The sequence below is a fragment of the Equus quagga genome, chromosome 6 (genome assembly GCF_021613505.1).
Source record: "Equus quagga isolate Etosha38 chromosome 6, UCLA_HA_Equagga_1.0, whole genome shotgun sequence".
Lineage (NCBI taxonomy): Eukaryota > Metazoa > Chordata > Mammalia > Perissodactyla > Equidae > Equus > Equus quagga.
In genome coordinates this window covers 18,576,184-18,588,208 of record NC_060272.1, presented here as the reverse complement: position 1 = coordinate 18,588,208, position 12,025 = coordinate 18,576,184, and the positions used below count along the sequence as shown (strand labels likewise).

Below are 12,025 nucleotides of genomic sequence, written 5' to 3'. Positions count from 1 at the left end.
AGAAGAACGGCTCTCAATGGGTAGAGTGAGAGTGATTTTGTCCCCCTGGGGACATTTGATAAGGTCCGGAGACATGTTCGATTGTCACTACTTGGGGAAAGATATGCCTTTGGCATCTAGTAGGTAGAAGCCAGGGATACTACTTAATATCCTACAATGCACAGGACAGCCATCCACACCACAAAGATTGTCCAGCTTCAAATGTCAACAGTGCTGAGGCTGAGACCCCTGATGCCGAGGACTGCATTCAACCATCATTTGACAGAAGCTACGACTTGCCAAGGGTGACACTTCATGTGGCTAGGACTCCATGAGCTACACAAGTCCTTAGCTCTTCTTACAAGGTCTCACCTCCTGGGGAGTGGGAAGAGATAAGACAGAGAGACCATGTGCTCTCAAAGTCCAACACAGAAGAGAGTAAGTGATGCTGTGGTTCTTCCTCCATTAATGTTCCTCATTAACTCTGCATTTTCCTGATGGCCATATTAGGTTATTATGTAAGCAAGGAGACTTTTGAAAGGAGAAATCATCTCAAAAGATATATCTGAAAGCTAACGGGTGTGTTCTGAATAAGAAAGGACACTCTTATTCACTTGAACTTGAAAAAGGCATGGGGAGGCAATGTGGCAGCTTTACTGTGTCTACGAATCACAACCATTACAGGAAATCAGCTTTCCAAACCATTATACCCTCCATGCCAGCTCCTCTGGATCATTCCTTAGCCACAGCTTGGGTTCTGGGCTGACCGAACTGATTGAGCATGCTTTTGTGGGAGGAGGGTAGAAAGAAAGAGATTAGGAGAGAAATACACTCAACAGAAATCCATGGGTTTAGGGAAGCAAATTTGGTACCCCAGCCTCCCCTGGTACGAAAAGTGCCTTCTGTAATCCCACATAGATATAATCTCCACTACCTAGTGACCAAAATTTTTCACTCACTGAGTTCTGTGATTATATGGATTTACGCCACCATCCTGAAACACTCAATTTAAATGTGCTTTCAATGAGAAGTATTTTGGAGAGCATGACAATAGGAAAGGAAAATTCTACAATTTCTAGAGAAATGCTATACAATGCTTAATACAGTCTCTAAACCCAATCTGCCTATAGTATTAACAACACATTTCCAGCTTGATTAGGAGAAGCTTTGGTTGTTTCATGTGGACTGCAAATTCCTAGAGAGCCTCTAGTCTGCCTTTCCTCTCTTGCTTGGATTTCCCCTTGGCCCTGTGTGCACCTTACGTTCTGATCCATTCATATGGAAGCTTCATTTGAAGCCTTTCTCAGATATCCTGAGGGCACTTCTTGGCTCCTAAGAGTTGATTTTTGCCCCTTAAGAGGCCTCTCCAAGTGATCAGGCAGCATGCACACTTTCTTTCTGCTTTTGGAACAGTGATGGTGGTTTTTATCTACAAGATTGTTCGGCCACTTGAGGCAGTCTGCCCCGCAGCAAACAGATGTCTGCATCCAGATCTCCCCTCCAGATGAATAAAATCCTCCCAGAGGCTAATGCTGGCTGGAAAAAGTTCTTTTGTGCACCTATGAAGTATAACTGAGCCCTAAGCAACCACCTTTGATGTATATTTTGTGATTGGGGAAGAAAAAAAAAATCAAAAATGTTTTTTTCTGCCAAACTGTTTCTTGCAGATGAGGATTTTTGTAGACTGAAGACTTTATCCAATGTAAGGTTTGCTCTCTTTGATTAAACAAAGAGTTGCATTGAGATTGTTTTTCCTTATATTGCTCTTCAACTTTGTTCTGTGTGCTGTTTGGGCATAATACGTGATCAGCAGAATGGGTCTGCTAACTGTCTCCAAATCTTTATCTTGTTCAGCTTGCTTGGAAACAGTTTTCATGCAAGCATAAAATATTTTGTTCAAAGAGTCATCCTTCAGAAGGTGGAATTCTAAGTCTCTGGGCATGCTAAAAATGAAATGAGTGTACTTATTTTTAGAGGACATTAGTTTTGCCTCAGTACTTTGGATCACCGTCTTTCATAAGATCTAAGATCAATGTGCCTTAAGGTAGCAACATTTGTCACAATTGCCTGATACATTAGCATCTTTCAATACCAAATATTAACTTTGACTATGAGATCACTAAAGCATATAATGATTTTGAACAAGGAATATTAACTCGACTTCTGAGGACCAGTGAAGCTGGTAGCAAACTTTTGAGACAATGACACATCCTTAGACACAAATTTAATCTTGAAATCTAATGAAATTTTCTTGAGTTACATTTATTGGTATATGATAACTTGTTTTTCATATCCAATTATGAATACTAATTTAGGCATAAGGAAACAAACCACAAGACAGTGAAATAGGCGATCTGATTTTAACCGTTCAGCTTCAATGTGGACATAAGCCCAATATTTCATATTCCCATGTCAGGAGGGGAAAAGCTTAAGAAATATTACCTTAATTAAAAGAAAAAAATAAAATTTTCATACCTATAAAGAAGCATTTATACCTCAAGTCTTTGGAGAGCAATGGGGACCAGAAGATTTTTTTCTTCTTTTTTTTTTAGCTCTTTGCAAATCCAGACCACACTATTGATTACCAACTATTCATTCCTGAAGGCAGTACTCTGTATTCAATAAATTACGCTTTAATTCCTGAGTCCAACAAAATAATTGACCTCAAAAAGAAGATAAATGAATAGGCTGTCCTGAGCTCATGATTAGAATCTACTTTCCAGTCTCATTATATTAGTATTTTTCAATTCAGTGATTTTTCCATTCTTTTCTAGTTTCTTTTGCAATCTATAATATCTTTCACCCTGCTCCTATATCAACAAGGCCAAGCTATTTTCATTCTTGCTTTCAAGATTAAAAGGATTTACTGTGATATTCTTATACTTTAGTATTAATATTAATAACTTAATATAGTTTCCATTTTAGGACAAACTAGGTGACTAATATTTCTGAAACAAATTCTGAAGTGCTCCTAATTTGATAAAATCATAAATAACGTTGACATAGAGCATATATAAGTATTTTGATTAATTGATCCTTTCACAATTTTGAAAATTTTGCCCTATCTTCTTCAACACTGGTTTTCCTTAATGAATCCTTGAAGATAAGGGAGGTTTAATAATATTTAGCCTGGTTTAAATTTGGGGAAAATTAAAATAAGAAATATTTGGCCAAACTCACACAGGTTTTGTAAGCTAAGACTTTTAGATAATCCCTCAGTTTTTGCTGCCACTGCAGCAAGAGAATTTCTATATTTAGGAAAGTGTATTCTTTCCTAATACAAGGGCAAGCATGTGAACAGAGTTCTCTTTAAGCTTCAGTGCTTTGGTTTTATTTGAAAACAAATATAAAATAATCATCATTATTATAGACATCATTTAATTATCAAGACAGTGGTTCAATGCTTACTATTCAGAATTGAAGTAACTAAATCAAATTCTTGTTCAGGCGACTTCTGATAATGCATAAATGAAGTGTAGCTTCTACAGTATCTATGGAGATTCATCGCTTTTTCCCTCTGTGTCTCAGGAGAAAGCTCCCCAAGGCTCTAGAAAGAGAAGAGTTTTTTCTTTTTTCCTTTATTCCTACTTGGATTAGATTCCTTGAGGTGTCCAGGACTTGATTGTCCCTGCATTAGCTGAGAGGGGATATAGCTTCAGGGAATAAAAGGAAACTATGGAAGGTAAAGCAGAGTTACTCTGTTGTGGGGAACTTGGATTTATAACCTTAAGAGCATTATCTTTCCTTGGCCTCTTCACCCCCCAAATTACATTCTCCAAATAGGATAAAAATTGAGTTTTCTGTACCCAGGTTCATTTGTGCAAATGGATAGGTGTCCTACACACGTGAATTATCTCTCCAGGGAACCCAATAGGAGGGCCAATGAGGCTAACAGGACCCAGCGACATTAATTCCCGTCTTATCTTTTGTGACCTATAAGTGATCCTAGTAACGTTCAAGTGCTGTTGCAGAATAGAACAGTTCATTTCTTGGTATCATCTTTTTCATTTAGAACCTCTTAACCAGAAAGCCCAATTGCCTACATTTTATTCAAGTTTTACAAAATTATAGTTTATATTTATAATGATAATGCAAGGTACTTCATAACTTTCTGATTCTTTATGACAACCTAAATTATGTTCATTATAGCTTTGGTATTAAGTGAATTTAATTGCATTATGAGTCTCTGAACACTGATAATTTATTGCTATATGTACCCACTACAAAGAGTCCAAAATATTACATTAATTTGAATTTCCCATTTATGAACTATTCCAAATAAAAGTAATTTAATTGAATTTAGTTTTGGAACAGATTTGTAAATAGGCTGGAGCAAATGTTTTTATCAGCATACATTTGTTATTATGTTAATGACAGTACTTTGCAACATACTTTGATTTGTTTATATCAAATTATAGGATTTTCTAAAATTTAACAATAAATGAAAAAAAATTGAGCTACTTTGGACAAATATTAAAAGAGTAAAGTTTGATATTTATGGATGTTTTTCAGATGGAAATCATGTAGTCTTCTGTTTTCTTTGACTCATAGAAGATCATAGTTGTAGGTCAAATCTCATTTAAAATATTGTTATTATCAATTCACTGATACCTTAATCACAGGAAACACTTTTCTATGATAATGACCATTTGGGGCCAGTCCAGTGGTGCAGCGGTTAAGTGCGCATGTTCTGCTTCGCTGGCCCAGGGTTCCGGCCCAGATCCCGGGTGCGCACATGGCACCCTGTGGCAAACCATGCTGTGGTAGGCGTCCCACATATAAAGTAGAGGAAGATGGTCACGGATGTTAGCTCAGGGCCAGTCTTCCTCAGCAAAAAGAAAAGGATTAGCAGCAGTTAGCTCAGGGCTAATCTTCCTCCAAAAAAAAAAAAAAGAAAGAAAGAAAGAAGGAAAAAAGAAGAAAAGAAAAAAATGACCATTAAAGATAGTTGTTTTTAGTAAGTAGATGCTTTAGACTTTCTAGATCTTACTAATTTATGTCTGCTTTCTTATTTTATTTGCAGAATTTTTCCGAGAACTCCTGGAGAATGCAGAAAAGTCACTAAACGATATGTTTGTACGGACCTATGGAATGCTATACATGCAGAATTCGGAAGTGTTCCAGGACCTCTTCACAGAGCTGAAGAGATACTACACTGGGGGCAATGTGAATCTGGAGGAGATGCTCAATGACTTCTGGGCTCGGCTCCTGGAACGGATGTTTCAGCTGATAAACCCACAGTATCATTTCAGCGAGGACTACCTGGAATGTGTGAGCAAATACACAGACCAGCTGAAGCCATTTGGAGATGTACCCCGGAAACTGAAAATTCAGGTCACCCGGGCCTTCATTGCTGCTCGAACATTTGTCCAGGGGCTGACTGTGGGCAGAGAAGTTGCAAACCGAGTTTCCAAGGTAATTGCAAATCTGCTGTCTTTCTAATTCATCTTCCTCTTTTACTCTGTTTTTAAACCAAATGTTTAAAAACAAAATTCAAAGTGAAAGTTCTCACTTATAGTGATCCTTGCTCTTAGAGAAATCAGCTAAATGTCAAAGCTTAATTCTGTTTTGGTTTTTCCTTGCTTTGTGTGATAGAAGACAGGATTTCAAGCCATTCCGTGTTGTTTGGAACATAATGTTAATATTTATCAGCAATATAGCAGAGAAACTTTTATTAGGAATGGTGCAAAAACAGGTGTCTTGTAACCATGACCACTTGGCATTTCTGATCAGAGTTTTAAGGTTGATAAATACTCATGCAACAGTCCATCCGGAGGTTATAATCCTCTAGGAAGTGACAAGGTGACAGTCTTAAAGGGACCTGCAAGTGGAGACAAGTTGTTCCTTAGAACACCAACACCTGGCATTTCTTCTTTGTCATTTTTGTCAAAGTGGCCAAATTCCTTAATAGTGAAAGAAGAACCTTTTGCTGACACCTGTAGACATGGATTAGGGAGGACTAATGAATACAAAGTACAGACTCTGGAGGAGAATTCCTTTTGTTATCCATTAGCTTTGTAATTCAATGCCATGTATTGTGTTGGGCTTATGAGAAAGATAAATCACTAATACACATTTGCGCTTTTGCTTGAGGATGTCTCTAAACCTTTAACGCAAGGATCTTTCTCCACTGCTGTCTTTAAACATTGGCTGTTTCCTGTGTAGAGTATATCTGCCTTTGTTTAAATTCTTTCTTGACATTCAACTACTCTTGTGAGATAGACTTGCCAATTTATGAGATCAGTCCAACAAATAAACTGAAAGATGATTACTTTAAGAGATAGATTGGGTAAAAACAATATATAACAGCATCCGGTACTACGTCACTCAAAGAGGGCCATATTTGTACAAAGATTATTGCCAGACACTACTTTCTTACTGCAGGGCTGTGCCAAAGAGCCACATATTTTTCACAACTATTGGTACTATCCTACCATATTTTTTTTTTCCATTTGATCTCCTCAATATTTACGTCTTTGCATAAAGACTGTGTCTACCCTTAAAAATGTTCCCCTATGGCACTATTTGTAAAATCCATGGTCATCCATTTTTAAACTATCGATTCTTAAAATGTTTATTTGAGCATATAGAAATATGATTTGCAGGAAGATTCTAAAAGGGATAATCACAAGGGATTTAATAACGCGAAGGGCGTATAACTCTAATGTTAAAAACAAGTTTTTTTATTGAAAATCAACAATGCTCTAGATACCAAAGGAACTAGAGCCCCAAAAGTGGATTAATAAGGAATTGGCTAGATGGAATAGCAAGAGGAACTACGATCACCTGAGAAAGTCTGTAAAATATAGATAACTACAAAAAATAAATATATATTCCATATATTCTCGAGCAGGTAGATTTTAGTTGTAAAAAAAGAAAGGTAAGTTTAGTCACAGAGGCTTTGAATTTTCGAATTGAAGCCTTTGCTTTTGTTGAGGAATGAAACGTACAGCCAGCTTTTGAGAAACATGAGGTAAGAAATTCAAAGCCTGGATTGATATATGCAGCATTCCTGATTGTTTATATTGATTCTACCTGACCGTGAATAACATTTAGATGTGTGTATTTTGGTTTGAGGATGTTCCAGTAAGATAAGGGAATATTTTCTAGAAAAGTGTCTAAAAAGCCACAGGAGAGTTTGCTCCTGACTCCTTCCTGTTTCTCAGAAGATGGCATTAACAAATGCCTGGCGAGGGCACCTACCCTTTCTCCTTCCCTGACTGTCTCAGTCTGAAGTCTTTGTCTACCCAGAGCTACTGTGCTGCTCTTCATGGTGAAGGTTGGCGTCACGGACCAACCACCAGTAGAATATGACCTTTAGTTTTTTTTCCAGACGTGGTGAGGGATGTATTCTGCAACACTGAAATCTTTCTCCCTCTGATTTCTTCATGATCAACGTTCGTTTGCAGAGCAGCTGCTGTGGGTTTGTGATGTAGTTTGTGGTCATGTTACTGTGGAATGTTAACTATTCTATGCAGATATTGGCTTGTCTGACCTAAGTTTCATTAGCCCTAATCTACTCAAAGCATAAATCCCATGCTGACATCTGGAAACCGCCTTCTAATAGATAGACAGACGGGTAGAGAGACAGACAGAAAGATAGACAGACAGATAGATAGATATAGATATGCAGATATGTAGTCTTGGTTTAAAAGAAGCTGAGCAATTTTTTCTCAAATCATTTATTACTCAGGGATTGAAGTATTTTGCCAATGAACTTTCTCACCTAATGATTACCAGATGTCTGTAGCTAACTAAACCAGAAATAGATGTACTAGGGCTATTTGGGTGCTGAAGACTTTCAGCCCCCAAACTATTTTTTGTACTAAGAATAAAATATTCCAAGGACTAAACACGTTAAGAGAAAAAGCAAGAATTGTGTTTGAAGTTTAAGCTCTTCATAAATCTGAAGTCTCCCTGTGGTCTATTAATTGAGTGATTTAGAGTTGGTGAAATGATTGCAGAAAAGTGAAGGAATTCGAGGCAAAATTCCCAAACGAAGATCATTAAACCTGCATCTTGGTCTTTGGGATATTTTTTTTTTTTCCTTCAGTTTCTCTCTTCTTACAATGACTTCTTAAATCTTGGAAGGCATCATTAATAGCTTCTAATTAATTGTTTTGACTGGGAAATTTATCTCTTTGGCAAAACACAGCAGTTTGACACAAATGTTCTGACACAACGTTGTAGAGAATTTCCTTACCAGGAAAATGGAGGACTAATTTGTAAGCATCAACATAATTATTTTTAAAACAACTTCTTCTTATCTCATAGATACAAACATTGTCTTTTTTCTAGCCTTTGGATGGAGTGAGTTAATTTTAAGTAACTATAGTTCAAGATCTGACTTAGAAGTGTTGTATGATTCTGGAGTGAATGTCTGTGGTCACTTAGCCAGGATTCATTTTCTGTGTGAAAGGCTATTTTTTTTTTTAAAGATTTTATTTTTTCCTTTTTCTCCCCAAAGTCGTCCCCCCCCCCCCAGGTACATAGTTGTATATTCTTCTTTGTGGGTCCTTCTAGTTGTGGTATGTGGGGCGCTGCCTCAGCGTGGTCTGATGAGCAGTGCGATGTCCGCGCCCGGGATTCGAACCAACGAAACACTGGGCTGCCTGCAGCGGAGCGTGCGAACTTAACCACTCGGCCATGGGGCCAGCCCCGTGAAAGGCTATTTTTGAGAGTGCCAAGTGTTGACAAGATGTGAAGAATCAGTAACTGTGACACTTTGACTGTAGAAGTGTAAATTGATGTGTTCACTTCGGATAATAATTTGACCTGTATTGTTGAAGAAATGCGTATCCTAAAACTACATTTCTATCCCTGGAGAAACTGTTTCATGTGTGTACTGGTAGATATATGGAAAAATGTTCATAGCGGTATTGTTTACAATGACATAAAAAATAGAAATAACATGGTGCTGTTTTGATGGCGTAGTGGTTAAGTTCGTGTACTCCACTTTGGCAGCCCAGGGTTCACCATTCTGGATCCCTGACATGGACCCATGCAGTGCTTATCAAGCCAAGCTGTGGCAGGCAGCCCACATATAAAATGGAGGAAGATGGGCACAGATTTTAACTCAGGGCCAATCTTCCTCAGCAAAAAGAGGAGGATTGGCAGCAGAAGTTAGGTTAGGGCTAATCTTCCTCAAAAGAAAACAAAAAAGAAATATCACAAATGTTGCTTCTGCATAAATGGTGATCTCTCCACACCATGAAATCCTGTGGAGCATTGAAAATAAGGGAACTATAGCGACCCTAGTGGATGAATCACAGAAACCTCATTTTGGGAAACAAAAACCAAGTCACTAAATACACACCATTTATATAAAGTTCAAAAAGTACAAAACTAAGAAATATGTTATTTAGGAATAAAATATATACGATAAAACTCTGAAGAAAATTAAAAAATGATAAACACAAACATTAAGTGGTAATTACCTCTGGCGATTAGATTTGGAGTATTGTCAGAGAGGGATATACAAGGGTTTCCAAAGTTAATAACATACTATTTCTTAAGCATGGTGCTGGGAGTGTGAGTGTGTACATGTGTTTTAGATTTTTTTAGTGAAAGAGATTAAAGTGAGAGAAGACTTTACCATTGTTCATCTATAATTCTTTTTATCTGTGCAGATATGATCAAATTCCTGAGCTATACCCTCGGTTGTTTATCAAATTTACTGCTGTTTATGGATTTGTTAACCATTCTCTTTCTGTGCTCCATATTGTACTGAATGACGTCAGGTAGGCATGAAAAGAAAAGCTTTAAAATAAAGATAAAAACAAATTTGATAGGGGCTGGCCCCGTGGCCGAGTGGTTAAGTTCGCGCGCTCCGCTGCAGGCGGCCCAGTGTTTCGTTGGTTCGAATCCTGGGCGCGGACATGGCACTGCTCATCAGACCACGCTGAGGCAGCGTCTCACATACCACAACTAGAAGGACCCACAACGAAGAATATACAACTATGTACCGGGGGGCTTTGGGGAGAAAAAGGAAAAAATAAAATCTTTAAAAAAAAAAAAAAAAACAAATTTGATAATGTAGTAGCCTTGCGAGAAAGGATCCAGAGTATATTTTAGCATTGTCCCTTTATTAAAACACCACCTTCACCCCCTTATATACACCTATCTGTGAGTGGAAACATGGTTGGCAGCAATCCCTCTGAAGGATTGTTAGACACTGTGAAGAACACAGAAAGAGGACTGCATAAGGAGATATTAACAGGTTGTCTACTTAGACCAACCTTCAATTACTGATCATGAATGGAAATGTGGAAATGACTCCCCTTGTCTTCACTGGTCCATCTTGATGCCATTTAAATAAAGACATGCCTTTCATATCTTTTTCTTTAATAAAGGTGACTTCTGAGTAATAGCTGTAAATTGTGTCAATAGCACCTACTTCAACTATTCAAGTCGTTTCATTGATTCATTCTAGGCAAATTAGGTAGGTAGTAGAGTTGGGAATCCCTAGAACGTGAACAATTGCCAAACACTGTCATACATCTCTATCTGTCTGTCTATCTGTCTATCTAAAATCTTTCTTCCTTGTGGGTCATAACTTTGAAAAGAAAGTCTGTCTTTTAGTCTTTAGTAAGACCAGAATGTTTTCATCAATAGACACCTGCTTATGTCTGCTACACAGACTGTTGTTTTTGCTTGAAAAGCCTCTTAACTGGTTCATCCACCTGAGTAAACAGCCTTGCATTAACAATGTGTGCCTAGAAAGCAATAAACAGAAAGTCAATTTTCAATAAATACAGTTGATGGACCATAAAGCTGAAAAAAATTTATCATCAATTTTGATGAAATGAAGACTATTAAATACTTCCAGTCAGAGCATTCTCTGATCACAGTGGGAAACCATTCTGAAGAATTTACTCTGAATGTAATTTACAAGAGAAATAGTATTGTATTTAGCTATTTGCTTTTCAGAAATAATTTAAGATATAAAATAAGACCACCTGTTGTAGCTATCACCTGAATTATTTGTTTTGTTGCTTCCATAATGGTCTTTTGATTGGAGTTAATTTTTGTGAAGTCACCCAGAGTTGAAAAGGACCACAAAAATACCTTAGATGAATGAAACTTTTTTATAGTTCTTCTGTGGTCGGTGTTTTTCCTTCTACAATTGATGATTATTCAATGTAGGTGACTTCGGTAATACAGTGTTAGGAAGAATAGGTAAGCCGTTTGAAGTTATCAATAATGTTTCCATGTTTACACATTTTAATTCAGCATGAATAATATATGTTTGCTGCTTCATGATGGTGGTGTGGACATTATATTTAGAAAGTACTTTACAGTCAATAAATAAGTAATTTCATGATAGAAAATAGTAACAATGATATTAGCACTAGGAGCCATAACAATGAAAATAGCTTATTAATACAATTGATTAAAATGTATGAATTTTACCATGGTCCGGATGCTATGATGAGCACTGAAAATCACGAGTGTAAAGAAGTCCAGGTGTCAGAAGAATAAAGAACATTTTCCCTCGAGAATAGCATGTGGGACTCTACAGATGAATTTAGAGAATTAAGAGTAAGGTCCTATTTTGATTAAAACAATTTAGTTATTTTGATTAAAACAAGTAAAATCTTTCTTAATAATTTTAAATTTTCTTGAAAAATGTATACCTTAAGTGTATAAATTTGGAAAATGGTTGAATTAAGAAGAGGGTAAAAATTGAGGAAAATGAAGCTATTTATTTCCAAAGCATTAAAGACTATTTGTATATCCTTTCTTTTTGTTCTTTTTGTAACTTGTGTTTGTTTCAAATACCTTTTCTGGAGTTAGGCTATTTTGTTTTAGAATTATGCTATCTATTGGAATTCCATTAAAATGAGTACCTTTCTCCCTACTGAATCTGATTTTGAAATGTTATTCATATTGAAAAGCAAAGTTAAGAGGTTCTTTAACTCTGTCCAAATGTAACATAGCTAAAAAATGTTTGTGAACCACAGTTCTGACTACGTTGTAGCTAACAGATATGATCTTCCTCTCCCCTACAGTCTGAGATGGGGTGGTTATAATAAGGCAACATTCA

The 12,025-nt window shown here is 36.9% G+C and overlaps 1 protein-coding gene across 1 annotated transcript in view; it reads left to right on the top strand.

The window, feature by feature from the left end:
• GPC6 (glypican 6) overlaps nucleotides 1-12,025 on the top strand; it is a 1,014,472-nt gene that overhangs the window by 504,673 nt on the left and 497,774 nt on the right. Inside the window, exon 3 of the mRNA XM_046664883.1 lies at nucleotides 5,003-5,394. Within this exon, the coding sequence (XP_046520839.1) occupies nucleotides 5,003-5,394 (392 nt within the window). The remainder of the gene's footprint in view (nucleotides 1-5,002; nucleotides 5,395-12,025) is intronic.